General features: G+C 43.3%; 1 protein-coding gene and 1 long non-coding RNA gene across 5 annotated transcripts in view; one reads left to right on the top strand and one right to left on the bottom strand.

Annotated features, from left to right (window-relative positions):
* The window catches only part of shisa7b (shisa family member 7), a 35095-nt gene that overhangs the window by 10234 nt on the left and 3149 nt on the right, over positions 1 to 21712 (bottom strand). For 3 of the 4 annotated variants that reach the window (XR_002276190.1, XR_002276191.1, XM_020615419.1), the window contains exons 3-7: positions 9362 to 12270; positions 6856 to 7098; positions 6249 to 6365; positions 5116 to 5261; positions 3309 to 3377 (exon numbers count right to left, since the gene is read on the bottom strand). Coding sequence is in view for 2 of the 4 variants with exons in the window: in XM_020615419.1 (XP_020471075.1) it covers positions 3309 to 3377; positions 5116 to 5261; positions 6249 to 6365; positions 6856 to 7098; positions 9362 to 9741 (955 nt within the window). In the remaining 2 variants the exon portion in view is untranslated. The remainder of the gene's footprint in view (positions 1 to 3308; positions 3378 to 5115; positions 5262 to 6248; positions 6366 to 6855; positions 7099 to 9361; positions 12271 to 21712) is intronic. The other variant, XM_020615420.1, reaches the window with a different exon arrangement.
* On the top strand, positions 12231 to 14877 carry LOC109968867 (uncharacterized). The gene is made up of 3 exons (XR_002276192.1): positions 12231 to 12301; positions 14303 to 14331; positions 14617 to 14877. It is a non-coding gene; the product is annotated as an uncharacterized LOC109968867 (long non-coding RNA).

Raw genomic sequence — 21712 nt, 5'->3', positions numbered from 1 at the left:
AAGGAAAAGCTTCAGCAACTACTGGGTTTCTCAGAGGATGTAAAAAAGGGTTAAATGTGAGAAGATAAAAATATATACGCAGCAGCAATAAAAGATTATGTAACTGTGAGAAACTGGCCATTTGCTGTTGTTTCCTGTGTTCGAGACGGGCACAATCGATGTCGAGTCCATCCAGGGTGGTAACGGTTATGGGCTTAAGATTACTGCTGGACATATATTGGTCATTGACCACTGACAGTAATGGCCAATAATGTCTCTGTTAAACATCACCCAGGGAGCACACACCACACCGACTCCTGTACCGTGCATGTTGTACACACGATGGGGGAAAAGCAATGCTAGCTGAGCTCATACAGCTTACAAAGCACAAACTGAGCACAATGACAGCTGTAGAAAATACAACTAAAAGCATCAAACTCTGAACTAAATGTGCTGTTTTTTTTTTGTGCCAGGGTTCAGGATTAGCTTCATCATTTCCAAGAGTGCAATTGATTTTTTTTGGAACACCTACGATGGCTGACAGAGAGGTTTGATAATGGTGTCATGGAAAAGTGAACTTCATGGTGTGCAGAGTATCTGACTCAGAGAGATGAAGTGCTCTGTTCTTGCATCCTCGCAGGAAGCTGCTGCCATTATCTAACACAGGAAGAGTGAGGACAAAACCAAACTAAACCAGGATGAAGAACTGAATAAAGGCATCAGATCTTAACCTTTTACCAATCATTTCAATGAACTGGCATGAATGAGCCAAAATCTTCAAGGAGGCTCATATCAGATTTGGCAACAACCTCTGAAGGCTGTCACCCTGGATCAGAGTTGTAGTGCTATTTGAAGTACAGGAGCGCACCTATGAGGCATGCACGTGTACGCACATGGTTAAGTTGTGGCTCATTTTGAGGGCCATGTAAACACTTCTCCGTGTGTGGTAACTGTAATTACCCAAAGGATCAGATGTCAGGCTGACTTTATTCTCTGGTGTGGCAGAACAACAATACGAATCAAAAGCCATTAGCTATAGCCATAACTAGGCCATAATCTCGACAAGAGACACGTCCCATCCAAAATATGAAAAATGAACTCCTCCATATTTGTCATGACCAGTCATCAAATGCCTCCTAAATCTATAAGAAAACAGATGGTGTCCACTCCAGGGTGAAGCTGGCTCCAAAACGTACCGAATGTTCACCGCTTCATGTTGGTTTGCATGTCAACCAGCAGCAGTGAACACATCGGCTGTGCACGGGGCTCACAACTGGACATCCTGTGCTCTGCTAGTGTCATATAGGCCTGCAGCTGTTCACTCACAGGTAAAACAGTTTAAATCCCATCATCACTGAAGTTAAGCCTAAATAAAGCCTGTTTCTGCTGCCAATTGTCACATCTGGTGTTTGCCTCCACGGCCCCTCCTGGAGATCACGCTCCAGTTTGGCAGTCCGAATGACTGAGTCTGACTCGACATTGTGAATCAATCACAGTACCATAAATTTTAATATCACAACTTAGATGGTGCAAGGACAATAATCTCAGCCTCAACATGGACAAGACGAAGGAGATGATAGTGGACATGAGGAAGGAGAGGAGATCTCATCGGAGGAAGGCCCAATGGCGGCTGTACTTCCTGAGGAGGTTTGGCATGTCGCTTAGGATCCTTTGCAACTTCTACAGCGGCATCATTGAGAGCATCTTGACCAGCTGCATCACTGTCTGGTATGGCAGCACTACTGCTATGGACTGCAAGCGCCTACAGAGAGTGGTAAAGACTGTGGAGAAGATCACCAGGACTCCACTGCCCTCTCTGCAGAGCATTTACCACCGCAGGGTGCGTAGGAAAGCTGCCTCCATCCTCAAAGATCACTCCCACCCCCAGCACGGACTGTTCACCTCCCTACCCTCTGGCCGGAGGTTCAGAAGTGTGAAATGCAGGACCTCCAGACTGAAAAACTCTTTCTTTACCTCTGCCATCAGACTCCTAAACAGCTGAAGGAGTTTACTACCAGGAAATACGTCATGTACTGTCGACCTGTACTGTTTACATTCTCAGTTTGCACATGCATAACTGCACACTCACTGCTGCCTATTGCACATCCAGCTCCAATGTAGCATACACTTGTTTCCACTTGCTGTTTTAAGGGCCTTTAGACTTTGTGTACAATTTATCTACCTTATATTTCTCACCTTGCATTGTTTGGCATTCACTGTGGACAGCGAAGTAAGAATTTCATTGTAGAGGGAAACACGTTTCCTCACTGTGCATAAGACAATAAACACTGAGTTTTGACCATTTTATTCTGCAGGACATACACTTTACTGATGATTGAATCTTCAACTGCTCAGATTATGCAAATATTCCTTTTTGTCTCATGGAGAGAAAAGCAGCGGATTGTCGTTCCAGTGTGTTCTGGCAGCGCTGCACCTATGGCCCGTATTAAACAAGCAAACCCTTCAGTGTCAGCAGCGCTAGACACGAGGTCTCCATGTTTCAGTCAACACTGAAGCAAACAAAGTGGTGCTTGCACATTTATTTCCAGCAGTACCTACACACTTGTTAGTTTATTTAATCATGACATCAGTTAATAAATAAGGGGTTTACATCCATAACAACTCGTGAAAGCACCATTTAAGCTAAACTTGTAGTTTATTTTTAATCTAACTCAGATTTATTCTTTGCGGTTGCCTTCTTGTGTAATTCCTCCCTCGAGGGACAGGTGTAGGTGTAATAACTGGCACGGAAACAGCTTAAAAAGTTCAGTGAAGCTCGTGCTCATATTTCCACAGCAGCCTTACCCAGGTTTCTGTGGCAGCCATGTTAGATGCATAAGCTTTCCTTCACACTCACTTGTGCTAGCATTGTTTTCTTTTTTTCTTGCAAAGCCTGGGAAAACAGACTCAGGAAAGCACAGTGACCTTGTTCAAGCCAAGACCTCCGTCAGGGTGTGGTTTCGGCTGTAAGCACAGTTGCACATCACTGCTACACAGAAAGAAGAAGCAGCAGCAGCAGGGGAGGGGTGGGGGTAGGGGGGCACACAGGCTTGCATCAGACAGAGGGCAGGCCAGACAACTTTGAGCTCACACTCTTATGAAAGATGTGTCCCTTCAACACAACCATGTGCACCATTATAAGCATCTCTTAAAGCACAAATATGGGTGTAGCCACAAGGTGGTGTTGACAAAGGCACAGCTGTTGTAAGAGCGCAGGACAACAGGCCATCATACCAACAGACAGACAGAGCGGTAGTGAGGCCGTGATTCTGGCCGGCAGCTCGCCGCCGCCACCTGTGCTGGACTGTGCTGCTAACCACGAGGCTTACCGATGGTAGCAGAGTGTTTGGGGCTGGAGGCAGACCCCTGCTGGTTAAAATGGTGGTGCAAGTTCCCAGCTGCAAAGAGAACAGAGCCAACAAACTGACGGACAACCACTCCAGAGACACAACAGGCACGTGTCGAGTAAGCATTTGTGTCAACAAAGCGACAGAGAGAGAGAGGGACAGAAAGACAGAGACAGGGGAGAGAAGACAGTCCCTGCAGGAAATGGCTTCAGTTTTTTTTTACCGACACACATCTCTAGGGCTGCAGCCAACAGGTATCGCCATCAGCCAATTATTCTCTCTTTTACTGATTACTCAGTTTGTCAGACAAGAGTGAAAAATGCTTTTATTTCTCAAAGCTCAAAATATAATTATGCAATTATTATATTTTTCATATTAAGCTTAAACATTTGAGTTTTAACCAGCAAATGTTTGAAACTCTTGATGTAAAAAATAATGAACTGATTATCAAAACAGTAACAAATAACTGAACAATCACTGTAGCTCAACATATGTCTACAATAAATTCAACTGCTGATCAACATAATTTATACAGCCTGTCTTTCCGTGTCTCCAGACAGGGAGGAGACGATCAGCGAGGAGCTGCAGTTTGCAGTTCAGGCTTTACAGTAAAGTTTTATGTGCAAAACGTCAGCATACATGTGCTTTTAATGTGTTGAAGCTGGAGTCAGTCTGTCTTAACAGAGCACAGAAGGCGTTCGGCATCAGTGACAAGGGCAAACTGCAGGGTTTTTTTTAGTTAAAACTAAAAGTTCCGCAAAATTAAAAAACAACTCAGCAAAATCCTGGAGAGACTGAAATGAGAGAGAGAGCTTGTTGCTGTGAGAGGTGAGAGAGGGTGAGAGAACAAGAGCAGACTCAAAGAAAGTGTCGATTCTGTGTCCGACCTGTCTGATGTCCACCGCTCAAACCTCAGAGAAATGTGTGTGCCAACTATAATCTGATAATGAGAGCAACACTGTCTCCTCAGAAACAACAAAGAGATGTAGCTGCGTGAGAGTGAGAAAACAAAAATCAAATAAGGACTTGTTGAGTCTGATCAGCAGACAGTGGTAAAGCACCTTAAAAATGTTAAAGGGGACATCTACTTCATTTAAACTGTAAAATAATAAAACTAAAACAACTTTAAAATGAACACTTACAGATAAATGTACAGCTAAGCCCTCAAGTGAGTTTAATAACAGCTTCGTTTTGAGAACTGTCGACTTATTTACACTGTTTTAGCTGAAAACAGGCGTCTTATTATCTTATGAGCCCCAAAACTAATGAGGACACTTTGTCTGTAATCATGTAAAACTGCAACATGAGAAAGAATAGACTGAGAAAGTGGAGCATAAAAATACAATTATTTAAGTCAAATTTGTTTTGCAGAAATCATATTTTCTGGTTTAGAAATCCATGTTTTATTTCATACGAGTACTGACTCGAGCGGCTAATGAACGGATTTGTTTTGCCTCAAATTTACAGCAGCTGCTTCTTTGTTTAAACTAATGGCTGGCTTTTTGCAATATGTCATATATGTGGTCACCTTCTGGTTTAAGCACTAGTAAACATAGGATGACCAAAGATGAATCCACTCTACAAGAAGTAAATATGATTATTAAGCAGTCATTTCTTCTAATGACTGAATTAATACCGCCTACACCCGAAGTGTGATGTGTGTCGCTGGTAAAACCAGCACCGTCCATGCCACTTGAATCCTCGTTTCATGTTTTCACCCCAAAACATGCAAAGTTGGTGTTTTTGTGTCCAAATTCTGCTGAGCGCACACAAACATCTCATCACTTACTGCGGTTGTCTTTGCTCTGCAGGATGGGGGTGTAGAGGTTTTTGGATATGCGTCCGTCGGAGGCGGTGGGAGTCAGCATCGTGTTCTTGTTCCTCTCCCCCTGCTGCACGGGGCTCGACTGGTGACGTAAGATATCCACCAGCGACCTGACGCGGCAGAGGGTGGATGGATGAGGACAGGAGGAAAAAGGGACATGAGAGGACAGGAAGGAGAAAAACAATAAGAATATGGAGAAAATATCAACATAGTCAAGTCAAACAACCTGACTTCAATCTTTTTAAAGATGTTGATCTTTATTAAATCACCAAGTCAAATCAATCCAGTCCAAACTGATTTTATCATCATCAGTACTTCCATTAGCTGCGAGCATTTACCACAATAGACACAACTTTCTTCTGGCCTTAATCTCACTGTTCATCTGATTTGTGTATTATTGTAAGGACTGTCTTTGTTTTGGCCGCCATTTGGTTCTGATGTGGGTTTGGGGAACATTCACAGCTGCTGGTTTGGAGCAGTTCATTCAGAGTTGAACAAAATATCAGTGACCCTCTTATTCTTGATGTTTCACAGTTTGAAGTCAAGACAAGGCGCAGCAAAACCCAGGTTCATCATGTTTATCTGAAGTTGTAAAGACAGGAATCAAATGCTTCTGACTAACCAACGACAAGTCATCTGACTTTAGTTTACAAGCTGTGCATCAACTGGAAGCAGGCAGCGTGAATCTTAATGGACCACATGAAAAAAACACAACGCAGTAAAGTTTGGATTTCAATTCAGGCCACAAAAAACAGGGTGTAGGTGTGGCTCCATCCATACATGTTCAGATCTTTATTGTCCCTTGGGGGGAAATCTGATGTGCACTAGTGGATAAAAGACATATAACAACATATAACAGGACAAGGAACACTGATGACAACATTAATGGTAAAAGCAACCAAGGATAAAAAGTAAATCTTCGTTAAAAGTATCCAGTATAGCGTATATAATAGTAAATGGCTGTCGAACAGTGCAGATGGGACTTAATGCAAGGTGAGTATGATAATAATAAAAAAACCACAATAAAATGCTGCCAATTATTTTGCTGGCAGCTTTTGGTCAGCCTCAGTCACAACAGGTTTGTTGTCGAGACTCACCTGGGCATGTTGATGTCCCTGTTTTGGGGTCGGCGCGACACCTTGCTGAAGGCAATCCTGACACCCACAGCCACCACCAGCGTGAAGGAGATCACCCCTCCAATCACGTAGGCCGTACTGGTTTTAGAAGGAAACAACATCAGCTCACTCAGCACGACAGCGGAGGGCGTAGCAGTCTGTACTGCCTCGCCATGTGCTTGGACGGATCACGGTGGAAAGCTGGCCATGTACTGATGTACGAAGGTATCAAAGACTATTTACACATGGTGCAAAGTAAATACCAGCACTATTACCAGCTTTGTGACTCACACTATGTTTTTTACTACTTTACTCTTGCTAATACTGTAGCTGAGTTTGATCAAAATGATAAAGGAGCTCTAAAGTCTGGATTTTCCAGACATCCTTTCTGTATGTAAACAACAAGGACGTGTGTTAGGTCGTTTACTAATGTGCAGCAAAGCAAATTCATTGTTTTTCAGAACAAAAAACAAATGCAATGAAGGGTTTGACCAGATTGACATCACTTATTTGTTACAGTTAGTAAAATATTTTACTTTTCTAAAACTGGTTTCACCACCAACAGTGACAAACTAGTCCAGGCTCTGACCTGCTGTTGGTTTGCTGAAGCGTCTCGAAGTCTGGGTCAGGCTTGTTGCCTGTGGGCACGGTGACGGGGACCTGTGGGTCGGCCCAGACGGGGGACTTGTAGTTGGTGCAGGAGTCCTGGTCCAGCCGGTTCCTCTGGTGCTCGCAGCAGAACCTGTAGTGGCAGGTGCCGCAGCAGTAGATGTAGCTGCCCTTGGAACAGTTGAACGTGCTGTCAAAGTGTCCCATGACGTCAAAGTAACCCCTGTGGAACAAAGACAAATGTCACCCATGCTGTAGATTCAAGATTTTTATCTGCCATTTATGCATAAACAGACAGTCTAGGCATATAGGAATTCTTGTGCCACTTTCCTTTGGAGTCAGGTAAGGAGTCAAAAGCCAGAAAGAACACTAAAATAAAAAGTTACATAAAGGCAACAAAGCATTAAAACCCCAATACACAAAAATAGAATAACAGTATTTCCCACAGTGAACTTCAAACATTGCACTTAGTACATCACATGGTGGAGTTGGATACGGGGGTTACTGCACATGTCTAGTAAGGGGTTAGTGCACATACTGTATATTCTCACATTTTCGTATTTGCCATCAGTTTTACTGCGGCAGAGAAAAAGCTGTTGTAAAGTCTTGTTCTGTGTGTGATGATACTGTCCGCCCTGCTGTGTCCGAGGCTGTATTTTCTGTAGTATTTGAAATCTCTGCAACTTGGCTTGTTTGCTCAAGCAACAATGGGATGTCACTGTCTTTTCAGTCTCATTTATTCAGGTGTCAAACCCAAAGATTCAAATTCAGAAGCAGCTCTCCAACAAATTAATGTCCATTCTTCATGGCCACATTTGATCCACGCCCATTTCATCGGACTCTAATGAATCCCACATTAAAGTAGCACAGATTTCAACATAAGGCTCCAAAGCACTCATTCCAAGCAAAGCAAGTACCAGTAGACTCCTATTAAGGACAGTGTCATCTGTGCCAATACAAGCAGAGCGATCACAACAGCTGCACTTCTACTGATGGACAGAGGATGTTTCTGTTACAGTTTTGCAGGTGATTTGAAGCATTTGTACTCATTAGGATCCCAAAGTCTGACCCCTTGTAATCGTTCTGAGAGGCGGAAACAGCCAAGCAAAGAGGGGTCTGGTGGGTTAAGGGTAGATGCTTATGGCTGACATGATAGCCTGTTTGGATCCAGCAGGAAAGGTGCAGGTCAACAGGTCGCTGCCGAAGCAGCGCCAGTGGGTGTCCTTTGGGGATGATCTACATCCCCCAAAGAGTATGAGCAAATCAAATAAGTGTTTGTACTTTGTTACGTTCTTCTCTGAGCACCTCCGGCTCCACGCAGATAAATGTTGTTGCATTTTCTTTGCTGTGTAATCTGTGGATGGTGCAGGATTCTGCCTTAGTAGCTAAACAATCAATAGCAAAATGGAGGAAAGGCTGCTAGTTAGCATTTCTGAGGAGGCCGAGCTAAGAAATCTTACAGAAATGATCGCCACACTGAAAGCAACACCACATTTAGAGGAACACTAGTAGATCTGTTAGCCTCTTGTTGCTGTGCTGTTAGTGCTGCTTTGGGCTGAATGCAGCCGCTGATGATAGTGAGCTGTGTGTAGCTGCTCACCAACACACAGCTGATTTAGAGCCGATTACGTGTTGCCTAGAAACAGCAAGACGCCTCTCAGTGTAAAATAAAGGTTCATTGAGATCAAGATTAGAGCTGCAGGAAAAGAATCAGGATGAGTCTCGCTTTCCGGTGTGATCAACACATTACACAGATGGAGACAAAGCCATTCTGCTTCGAACTTAGCTTCTGTAAAGGTTAACTTGGTTAACTTTATACAACATGCTGAAGAGAGGCGCTCAAACAATCTGCACTCAGTTCTTATTAAACAGATTCATTTGAACTAGTTTTCACCTATATTTTAGGTCGTCTTGTCCTGCGAGAGGACACCGATCCCCTGTGGTTTTCATTAAACACACTCATTCCAGAGATCCTCCAAAATAAACAAGAAACGGTTCAGTGAGCAGGTTCATTTTTAGATTAAAAAATAATTAAATTTCATCTGATTTTCAGTGAAATAAAAATGTTTTCCCAAGTTCTAATCCAGTGCCTCTGTGTTATTACTTTTAAATTTGTATTTTTATATCAAATTTTATTTCATCTTCCTGTAAAATATTAAAATTGTCCATCACATAAAACCACACCTGACTGTTAGCAACATCATCTACTGAGGTCTCATTCCTTCTCCTGGTCTAGTGGACATGAGGACGTGTGTAGAGGTGGACCATCCTGCCTCTCTATCCAGCTCCATATCCTGCTAAATTCACTTTTCTTTTCACAATCCGATCACATTTCAGGGATTTAAATCCCTTCCATAACTAAGCCCTTCCCACACATGTGACGTCACATTACAGATGTTGAAGCTGCTCCAGCTGACTCTGACTCCAAAATAAACAGTGATGAACTGAAATCTACACCACAGCACACACTTCTGTTTTGGCTCTACCTGCACACGTCCACATCCACCAGCTGTCTTGGAGGAGGAGCCACCTGGGCCGCACCAAGCGGGGGCTTCAGGGCGTCTGCCGTCATGTTCCTCGGCAGCATGGTCTGAGGGAGGGGCTTTGGGGGGAGCTCGGCCATAACTGGGGAATCGTCTCCCTCCTCTACCTCGGCTGCTTTCAGCGCCACTCTGGGCCCGGCGGGCATCGGGGGCTTGTAGCCGGTCAGGAGGAACAAGGCGGTGCTCGTTTTACCTGCTGCAGCAGAGCCACTGTCAGCAGCACGTCGCTCGGTGCTGACGGTCCCCGTGGAAACAGCGAGACGGGAGACAAGCAGGACTACGAAGGACAAGCAAAACATCCTTCTTGAAACTGTAGGTGTCATTGTTTTTACCAGAAAGTTCTTCAGCTGTTGTTAAAAAATGTACATAAACAGCTTCTAACACACTGGGAGCTTCCAAGGCGACAGCTTCGCTTATAAAAACCGTCTGTAAGAACAGTCCAGGTGAATGAACCCCTTCCTGTTGTGTTCACGCTTCCCACATGCAAAGGGTGTCTCTTAGGAGTCCAGCAGATTCACTCTGTCCAAACACTGCTTCATCAATGTCATATGTAAACATTTCTCTTACATAAACTATTCCCTTAAGCAGCTTTTGTAAACATTGAGGTGTGTCAAGAGTTTTAGGCCCTATACAAACAGCCTGCTGACAGGCTGGAGCTCCGAAATAATCACTTTAAAAATATAGCACAGAACGGGGTTGTTGGTGCTGGATATGTAATTTTGGTCTGTTGGATGAAAAAGTGGTTTTACTGTCCAACTGGCCAAAATGTTAAATCCCCAACAAAGGCAGTACTTCCTTACATTTGATGTAAACAAAACAAATGGCTGCTCCAGAAGAGGTTTTCTGTGACACAAAAGGTAAAATTCACATAAGAACCTGCGACGACAGATGTAGTCTGTAAACATTAAGCGCTGTGTGTAAACTTTACTGTGCACGTGCGACGAGCTTTAACTGATGCTGGGGTTCGGCACTTCTGTTGTCCTGTGTGGATAACTGATGTATAAAATCACATGTGGAAAAATAATGTTATCAGTTCAAATATTCAAGCTGTGTGTGTGTAAACAGTGCTGGCAGCTTTAGAGATCTCAGCTTTGGTGAACAAGCTGAGAGGAAGTCAGTCTAAATTTGGCACCCGTTTCTTTCTTCTTCTTCTTCTTCTTCTTCTTTCTACACCGCACACAATTTGCTCGATGAACCAGCTCCTCCCTTCTGAAAATTCAAGGAGCAATATCAGTAAAGGTCAATATGCTTATTAAAATTTTGGTTTAAATGAATAGAGAGTGGTGACTTTAAAAATAAAGGTGCTGCTAAACGACACGTCAAGGCATTCACAGAATCAACAGCGATGAAGTGCTCACAGATTAGAGAGAGCAGAGGTGAAGACCGTGAGGATCTAAGTGCGGTCGATGCCCTTGTGTGAGTGTCTGCTCTGAATGTAGCGTGGCCCAGCAGAAGAGAATGAAGGAGGGCTTGGGCCCGGTTCTAGCAGGGGAGCAAGGTTCTGCCCACAGCACAGACATGAAAGTGTCCGGATTCATCCGTCAACACAGAGGAACACGGGACGACGACGACGGCGAATCAACACGCTCGTGCCACTTGACGGTTCAGTTCAGAGCGCGAGCCAGAAAGACGCAGGTAGAAAAAGTCAGGACGTCCAAAGCTGTTCTCTCATTGAAATGTGTGAAACGTCTCACCAGCGGTTTCATCACCCGCTCCCTGAATGCGTATGTGCACCGACGTGACTGAAAGTCACCGTGTGAAGTAATGTCGAAGCTGTTTTGTAAATGTGAACGGTATCGTTATGGCTGGTGTTCAGTATGGCTTTAGGTTGTGTTCCCTTTTTTTTTTACAAACTGGATGTCCTTCCACAAAAAAAATGTAAATACTGTGAAAGGTTTTAAATTGCATGTTTCAGTAGAGTAACAGGAAGAATGCAAAAAGTCTGATGAGGTCACTGGGATTAGATAAAGGGGGCGATCGGGTTGTTTAGTGCGGTGTAATCAAGAGCCACATATGGAAGAAACAAGACGACAAAAAGTCAGAGACCTCTCGCACGTAAGCAACTGGAAGAAGGAGAAGGCAAAGTGTCAGCAGTGTTTCACAGCGCAGACTGAGACGACAGTGTCTCTCCAAGCCCCCGAGATAGCAGCGGCAGCGGTGCCGATATTTATCAGGGCAGACGTGGCCCGTGTTGCCTGTCAGTCAAACGCCATCCTGCCAAAGAGGCAGAGCTATCGCTGCCTGCCATGCTGCCAGCTACAAACAAACCCTTAGCTGGAGAATCCGTTTACAAAGCACTTGGAACTAATAATGTACTAATCATCATCATCATCTCGCAGTTTTAAGCATTAAGAGCAGCAAACACTGACCGAAGACAACGGATATAAACCTTTACAATGGTTCTAAAATATCTCTTTAACACTCTGTTGTGAATGTGTTGAGATTCAGTGTCAGTTTAACTGGACGCTGTAATGTGTTTGTGGGTTGAGGAGGAGACGATGGAAGATGTTTTCTAGTTACTAACTAGTTCCTACGAGGACTTAGTGATGGGTAGTTTTTTGCTTCTTCGTTTGACACAGTCAGTTTGGCAGCTGGTTTTGGTCTCAGTTGGAACAGAGCAGCTGACGAGAGGGGACGAGGGCTCAAATCCTGATTCTGACAATGTCAGAGAAAGTAAAAATAGTGGAAAAATGAGAGTAAACAATGAGGAGCCTCGGCTTTGAAAGCAGCTGAGAAACTTCCCAGGAAAACCTCGGCACTCAGGACGGTGCTGATGAGGTCCAGGCTGCTTCCACCTTCCCTCTGCTTGGTGAAGTTTCTCCTCCTCTCACAGCTTCACATGGAGTTGTTCACTGGAAGAGAAGAACAACACGCAGGGCACTGGTAAGTAAGAAAGAAGCCGTTTATTGTCACTGCTGTTTTATCCCATTTCATTCAACACACGCACACAGATGTTTCCAACATCTTCACAACATGATCACACTGCTCCTGGTTCTGAAACAGCTGCTGATATGTTGGCACTGATATTTCCAGGGAGCAGGTGGAGATGATTTACAAGTCTCAAGTTGTTCATCTCACCTGAACCATTTGTAACTTTATTTATTTATTTATTACGTGAGGTCAACTACCAGAAAAACCTAAATGTAATGCTGTAAGGTGGAGTCACATGCTTTCATGTATTGATTACTTCCGATCAATACGTTTCACAATTTAAGTTGAAAATAGTTTCAATATGCTGGTTATGTCTGAGTTTTGCAGCATCAAAGCAACTTTTCACATTAGATTTTCATCTGTAATTAAATATCAAACTAAGGCTGCAACTAACAATTATTTTCATGATCAAACAATCTGCAAATTATCTTCTCGGTTAACTGAGGAAGTGTTTGGGCTACAAAATGTAAGTGAGGTGGGAGTGATTTCTGCACAGAGGGACATTCAGTGGCCCCTGTGATAGTGGCCCTGCACTGATGCCATAGTGACGTGTAGCAGTGAATCAGGATCAAGCAGTTTATGAAATATATCAGGTGTAAATGTCAGCAAGCTGCAGCTGTTAATTCTAAGTTATAATAATCAATATTTGATATCTCTCTGTAGTGGACAGAGAAAACAAAAATGAGACAAAATTCAGTTGCTGAGGAAACAACATCACCTGCAGCAGAGCTCAAAAGACAAAACATGCACCGTGGCATCAGAATAGAGACGAAGCACATGGCAGAAGATCAAAAGTGGCCCTGTTCTCTCAGTGTAAGTGGAGGAAATAACAGGAGAACAGGACGTTCTGATTCTAGGGTTACAGAGCTGATGGGAACAGTTTCCCGATTCACTGCAACGTCGCTGCTGGAGAGTTTTGGGTACACCGACAGCCTGGCTTCACATCAGTGCGTCTCCAAAGTTGCGGGGCCTTTTCCAACCCACTTCCTCAGATGTCTTAATTAAAAAGCCCCCGCTGGCAAACAGCTGAACTTCTGTGGGCTTTCCAGGCACTAATGCTTCAATTCAATACAAATAAAATGAAAATCAATGAAAGTGAATGTGTACACTTGTGTCCATTCATGGAGTAAACATGGCCTGGGGGTCTGCAGGTTTCAGAGAATAAAACATGGATGGTGCCACAGCCAACGCGCCATTCTGAGTGGATTTGTCTTTTTCAGTTTAATGTCGCCTCTTATTAAAACAGTGTGAACGGAGCAGAGGTCAGACAGTTTTATTTTTATTTTTATACCAGAGCACAATGAGCAACACTAAAGGAAGATTTTTATCTCATCATGACTTTGTTTATTAAAGGATATTCAGCTTGTTAATTTACCTAAGAGCTTGTACAGGGAGGTCAACCCTACTGCGAGAATGTTCAGCGATGTGCTCATCAACATTCAAACATCTGCCAGCGCCGTTTATGCCTCCTAACCGAACACTTCTTACATGATGTTTGCTGAGCAGACGTCTATCAGATAAATGGACAGAGAAACCTGCATGGATCCCCAAAGGGAAATGAAGTTGTTACAGCAGCCAGAACCAGACACCAGATCCCATTAGGATCTTGATCACGACTTCCAGCTGCAGCAGCTGCGACCCTGAGTCTGCCCGTGTTTATGGCGTCCGTGTCTCTGCCTGAGTGCGCAGATCTCTGCTGGTCTCATGCCGTCTTCCTGCTGCTGTGTGTCTGCACCCACCCCTGATCTGTCCCGCTGCACGTACACCTGCTGCTCTGCCTCCCTACATGGATCCCAGGAAACTTGAGTACGATGTGGTGCACTACTGAGGTCACCCATTTCCATGCTATATACTGCAACTATGTACTAAAGCTGCAATGATTAATCAATTAAATTAACTACTTTCTAACTAGATCATCTTATTTTTTCCTTTCATAACAACTGGATCATGGAGTTGGAGTCATGGATCTCATCACTGTTCAGGTCAGAAAACAGAAAAATGTCCAGTTTCAATGAAAACTATGAGAGTTTAGTATTGGCTGATATTACTGTAGTTTTCTTTACATGGCCACTAACAAATAAACATTTTTGGTCAAGTTAGTTTTATTTAAATTGGAACCAGAGATGTTCTGAAAATGACTTGAACAAACTCTCCGGTGGATAAACATATCTTTGACACTTCTGTTCCTCGGTGTCTTGTCATGCATCAGCTGATACTTTTATGCGATTGTCTGTGAGGCTCTAATGGAATTGTACGTTGCTCAACAGGGGACTGATCCATTTTTCCCACTCCCTTGGTTCTGCAGTAACAGGAAATGACTCAAAACTTGTGTCAACAGACGTCACTGGAACTGTGACTCTGGCTCGCCACCGACAAGTCAAGTTAAACAGAGAGCAGTGTTTTCCAGTGATTCATCCAGGAGCTGTTTCACCACCACCCACCGTTTTACAGCTGGACGTAGCTCCTTAATTTCCTTTGTACACTTCGTTACGGGACCCTGCCGTCCATCAGCAGCAGCTACAGAAACCCTAGACAGCACACTGTACTGTGGGTCTCCCATTTTGCCTGTGTACATGCACAGTATCTGTATCCACTCTCAGGAGATGAGAGAGTCAGTGATTTAGAAGATCCAGTAAATACAGTGATGTTCAACTCTTATTCGGTCCAACTTTTAATGACTGCATCTGTTCTGATCGACAGTAATTTATTCAAACTGCAGTAATCCCAAAGAAAACCTACTTCAATATGCAGTTATTTTAAGCGCTGCATGTTACAAAACCTAAATGCATGAGTAATGCCTCCCTGAGTGATTCAAACACCCAGAGACGTGGTGCCAGTCTGCTGGCTCTCAGCCACATTGTGCTTCATTTCCAAGGACCTGACAACCTTCAGTTCAAACAGCACATATGGAACAGTGAACCCCCAACGTTCAGTCAACACACGAGTCTCTGTAGGAAACAAAGAGTGATTTAATTCATCAGCGGAAGTCAAATCTGAGGGGAAATGCTGCAATATTACAATCTTTATTAATTTAATCTTATCTGCAACTTTGAAGTAAAAAGATTTTTTTAAACCTGATCAAAACACTAAAACTAAGTGACATCCTATTTTTACATTCACAGTTTCAGAGTGATGTAGAATGTATTGTCACCAGCACAGTTTCAGGCGCCTCAGATGCGAATATTTGATACATTTCTAAATTTCATATCTAATTTATTTAGAAAGTAGACTGTTGGTCAGATGACACATGACCACTTTCTAAAAGAACCTGGCTGCAGACAAGATGGCGGACCTTGTAAGCTCCAACCGACCTGGGCAGGAACTTGGCGATAATAGCTGGAAGTTGTTCATCTCGGCAGGTTTATGGTCAAGTTTGTGGTTGACGGCGAGGGCAGTGGACAAGGGTATGATTAAGGGTAGGATTAGGGGCCAGGGTTAAGAGTAACTGTCAGGTTAGTCCGTCATGGAAACCTTCATTAGTTAAAACTGATTAGTTTATTGCACTGAACACCAAAATGATGGTTTTATCCATGATTATATGTTCATTTAGTGTCAGAAAAATATATTGTGATATTGGTTTTAAGCAATTGGCCTCACCCTACTGTACAGTATGAGCTCTACACGTCTGGGTCCACTCCCACAGAAAACTGTTTTTGCCTGTATGTTTGTCGCTGCTCTTCGCCTACTTGACTTTCCCTTGCAGGAACACATGAGCTTTAAAGATACAAAAGACCCCTGACAGGGCTGAGTTGATGCAGCAGAGCCCCCCTGCAACACACACACACACACACACACACACACACACTCCTCGGTCCGTCCCTCCATCCAGTCGCTTTCTCCCTCTCTGGCAGTGCGTGGGCTGGAGCAGCTCAGCACTGCAGCACTGGACAGAGAGAAAGCAAAACCAAAGGCGTTTGCTCCCACTCTTACTATTTAGATCTTTTAAAATTATTATTATCATCTCATCTTTTTTTTTGACTTAACACAAATAGCGTCAGTCCATCCTGCTGGCGTCCATGGTGCCGCCATCACACAGTTGCGTCTTTTTATAAGAATCAACTCTCCGTCCCCTCTTCGTCATCCTTCCTGCCCCACCCGACTTATTCCCTCCATCTTCATTATTCACCTCACCTCCTCTCTTTCCTCTTTACCCCCATTCTCGACCCTTCTCTCATCTCTACTCAGCCCCTCCCTCCCTCTCTAAAGCATGCTGGGAAATGTTCCCGTGCATAAGGGCATGCAGCAGCAGCAGCAGCGACAGCATGGCACTGTGGACCGGGGCCACGCTGACAGAGCTGTCGCTGCCGCTGGGAACTCTGTCCATAAAGGTCAGCGCGCTGCCCTTGGTGCTGACAGTGATGCGGAGGTGGTGGAATAAAACTGGTTCAAAATCAAATCCATTTATGTAACCTGGCTTTCAGATGGTGGCGTGTAGTGAGCAAGGAGGACTGTAGCAGGCCTCCATTAACTGGCGTCAGAAAAACACTACAAAACGATGTCTTTCAGCCAGAGCTGAGTCATCTGGTACTGTCACTACATATTTTAACAAAATATAATCACATCCTGAGTGACACAAAGTGCCAGGTGACAGTTCAGTCATTTATTCATGGGTGGGTGTGTTTTTATCTGAGGTCTATAAATGTATGAAGCATTATGGGAAGGAAACGACACTGTAGACCGCCACTATCCTGAGTACAAATGAGCAGCACACAGGATGTCAACGCCCCCAGGGTGGTGGTGTTGTTAGAGCAGAAACTAGCCCTGCAACTAATTCTATTATTGATTATTTTGCTGAATAATCATTTAGTCTAAAAAAAGTCTCTGAAAATGGTAAAGACTGGATTTCTCTCTTTTTTCCTGCCCCAAACCCACAGATAACAAACTTAAAACGATTCAAAACAGTGAAAGTGGAACTAGTGAATCTTAAATGGCTTAAATCATTAATTAATCATTTCAGTTTTTCGTCTCCTCCTTGGTTCAAACTGCCTAAAAACTGAAACTAATCATTTTGTTATCAGTTAATCTGCATCTTATTTTCCCAGTTCATCACTTTGCTGTTTGGATTATACAACATGTGAAAAGTGGGACATGCACAGTGACGTCATCACAGACCAGATAATATCCACTTACGCTGAGGAACCCGTGAGTTTCTGGCAAATTTTTCTGGCCAATTAAATTCACTCTGATTCACTTTCTGTCAAGCAAAAGCAAACTGACCAACAAATGGCTGTAGCTCTACCAGCAGCACCCACAGTGCGTCGTCCACAGGGCTCAGACAATACCCAGGAGGAGCTCTAATTAAATACAAACACTCATAAAACATTTTATTAAGCTAATTCACCAACACTTGTGGGTGCCCTGCATGATGCCAAACAATACAACACTATAAAGCACTACACATTAGACAGGAGAGAAAAGTTCCTGCAACATCAGGGTAAAAACTGACATCAAATTCATCTACGATGGAGCAACTGCTTCAAACTTTACCTGATTTTCCAAAGACAAAGTGGGTTGTCATTTATCCAAGGATCCTAAAATGTAAAATGTACCAGTAGGCACATGTCAGAAAACACTGCTCGCATCCTATTCCTCATAAAACCCAGGACACAGAGGCAACCTGGGCAGGTGTGTGATTTACCTGTATCATGTAACACAAGGGCCATTTATACGACTTTGTCTGGTCACAGTTAGTTGTTGCCCAACACCAACTAGGAGAGGTTTGTCAACTCGACCCGAGCAGCCCAGGTAGTGATTGTTTTGCCTGCATCACATGCTACACCTTACAGATACCACAGCAGCAAGAACAGGAAGCAGGCTGGGAAATAAACAGTACATGCACGCAGTGCACAAAAACAGCACCTAGCTTACTCATCTGGCGCGGCGGCAGCACCCACAGATTTATGAGCTGCACACAGATGTCCGCACGTTCAGACCCTCACAGATTCAGGCAGATAAAGAAATTTATGTTGAGCGGACATGTAGGAAGCTGATCTGCAATGCTGCTCTAGAAACACACATGCACCGATACCAAGAGAACGCTGTAACATCAGGAGACAGGCGAGACATGATTAAAAAATAAAAAAAGATCACTAGAGCAGAGGATGAAATGTTCTGCCTGTCAGTCCCTGGAGCCACAGTTCGCATAATGAAAATCTCCTGTTAAACCCTTCCTGTCCCTTAAATGCCCATGGTGTATCTGCCACACACACACACACACACACACACACACACTACAATGTACCTGAAAATGTTCTGTGACCCTGACCGGGGTTGTTTCCTCTGACCCAACCAAACCAAGGCTCCTCCAGAGCCAAAACAGACAGACTATGATGTGTTTATTCTGTGGAACACCCCTTTAATATTTACAGCTACTCTACTCCATCCTAATAGCAATGTTGTTGTTTTTTTTACCTTAGTAAACAACAAGCATAAATATGTATTTGGTCATTTTCTACCTGGGTGGAAGGAGGGTTGAGACCAGGTCCATGTTTCATTATGGTTACTGACTAAATCTCTTATTAAATGTGTCTGTGTGAGTGGAGTCGATACCAGAACTGGAGCTCAGCGCTGGTCATGCAACTATTTCTTGTCTAATGTTTGAGCATCCAGTAAATCGGACCTAAAGCCTAATGCAGTGCAGCAGTAAACAGCAGCAGATGAAACTCTCAGCAACATTCAGGATTATTGGAAACACTCATTAAAACTGTGTCAAATACGAACAGGAGTCTAAACAGGACTGTGGCTGCAGGACTCGCCCCCCCAGTACCAACTGTAAAATAACATCTTGTCTAGATGAACCATGAGGAATAGGTGATTAATCAGTCAATATGAGTGGGTGCACCACAGGAGCTATTCTGTGATATGGAAATGTTCTTACTGACTGCATCATGCACTCTGTTTATTCCAGCATAAGCTCTCATGGTAACTGTGAAGCAGATAGTGACAGCCACTGTGAATGAGGACTATTGTGAGACTTCTCACAAATACCACACAGATTCATTTGCTCTGGCCTGTGAAACCACTTTGAATATTTCTTTCATAAGACTCTCAACTGTGTAATTAGTCTATCTGATCCGGGCCATAATTATTCCCACGGAAGACGTGGTGTAATTTTTCTCAGCGACAGCTTCAGAAGGTGTAAATTAAACATAATGTTTTGCTGTCACGGGTGTGCAGAAGTGGGACGTCGCTGTGCTGTCCCATCTGTTGAAGGTGGTTGATAAGAGAGAAACAAGGCCTCACAGAGCTGCCCCTCCCTCACGGCCAGCTGGAAGGTGCCGGTTCAGTGAGGGGCATTTTCAGTTCTCGTTGCACCGCTCCAGCCCTGAGTCATGACTAACAGCTCGGTAAATAATTTCAGTTTGAGCAGCGACGCCCGGCGGCCACTCGGCTTTGCTCTGTATTGACAGAGCAAGTCAGCACAATGTTTGCAACAGCAATGGTTAGTGCCAGGTGTCTCCCAAGGAACAGGGAGGGAAAAGCAGTGAAGATGGAGACACTACATTAATACAGCACTCTGCATGCAAAGCACTGCAATCACCACAGCTGTTCAGTCTAAACTGACGGTTACAAGCTGCATCTGTAAATGCACCAAAGCATCACCTTTGCTGGCTGCAAAAAGTGTTTTAATGCATGAGAAATTTAAAACCAAACAAAACCAATGGTGATGCTCAACACATCCTGCACATCCCAGATAATTTTGTGGAAAGGTTTCTCCTAATTTCCTAAAAATTAGCCGATACATAGTTTAATTACAGGAGTATTTCCAATGCAATTTGGTAGTAATAATAAGAGAAATGGATAAAAACTTAATGTGTGACTACTGATCTGAGCCTCAGATATCAGTTTGACATTTATGCTACTAACTGGTTGAATTTAGTACCAGACAAAGAAGAAAGGTAAATAAGTAAATCCTCTTAAAGGCCCTGCTGGAACTGAGGAAGGGTTAGCATCTTTGTTTTAAACCTGACCATTAATCTGGTCTCAACGGCACTCTTTTTTTTTTTGATCAGTTGTTTGACTAATCATTGCAGTTTCAGTAAAGTCCTCTGTTGCTGAATGTGCATGTTCACACTGCCAAACACTGGTGTGGGAACGTTTCTGGGAAACGTAATGTAAATACCTGACAAACGAAGGTGGATCACCACACTGAAAAGTTACCAAAACAATTATCAAAATAGTTGCCACTTCTTTTTTGTTGCTTTGTTTTTTAATTAACTAAAGATTCAGTCGGTTTGTTTTCCATTGAAACTAGTGAGAAGTCAATAGGAGAAATATGTTTTCCTGTCAAACCATCTTTTCATGATTTATCATACTGGCATTCACAGGAATAAAAACAGGAGCCATTTAAACCAAATATTTCTAGAAAAGCTTGTTTTTCGCTCAGTAATCGGGTCAAAACCAGAGTCACTTAAAGTCCAAAGCAGTGGAACAAAGTACGAGTAACAGCCTCTGCTCTACTTTGTATACAGGATGTGATTGACTGTAAATAGCTTCCAGTCCTGTCATGCAGGCCTGAGTCTGCTCCAGAATCACTGTCTGCAGTCCCATCTGACCTGGGAACAGCCAACCAGGTCAGCCACATGTCACCACTTCAGCTTTAATCAAGACTTCTGCAGGATGGCACCAAGATTAAACATCTAAGTAACTTGAAGCCTGCCTACTTAGCATTTATGGACATTTAATAAGTTACCTGTAACATACCACAATGAGGGTGTAAACACTTCTAAATGCATCAGTCAACATCTCGAACTTTTCCTCTGACACCCATAAGTGGAGGCAGATAATGACTCACATACCAAAGCTGTAATAATATAAAATGTCCTCACAGGAGAAGTTAACCTACATTAATGAACACGTCCACGTCTTTACAGCTGTGTTACTGACCTTTTCTTTAAAAGTCATTTTACAGCACTTTCTGCAAAAGAAAGAACGGTGCACACAGTTTTGAACTGGATAACATGGTGAAAGTTCTGACACGATCCTGTTTAGATGGGATTTAAAAAAAATAAAAACACTCCTACAGGTGTTGGTCCAGTTAAAAGTCCAAACATCCAGTTTACAGTCACATAAACAGAAGCTGGAAACAGCTCATCTCTGACAATGTTGCTTAATAAGTTAATCGATAATCAAAACAGCAGGCCGTTAAGTGGCTTCTTGACACTTCATTAACCTTTGAGGGACTATAAACATGACACTGTAGGAGGACTAATTATTTTCATTATTGATTTATCTGTGCATTACTTTTTGACCAAGCTAAGAATCCTTTAGTCTCTAAAATGTCAACAAATTGAGAGAAATCCATTTTCTGGAGCCCACGGTGACATGTTGAAATTCCTGGTTGTCGCCCCCCAGTCTGATAAA

Source organism: Monopterus albus, unplaced genomic scaffold, assembly GCF_001952655.1.
Source record: "Monopterus albus unplaced genomic scaffold, M_albus_1.0 scaffold165.1, whole genome shotgun sequence".
NCBI classification, from domain to species: Eukaryota; Metazoa; Chordata; class Actinopteri; order Synbranchiformes; family Synbranchidae; genus Monopterus; species Monopterus albus.
This window is presented reverse-complemented; position numbering and strand designations above follow the sequence as displayed.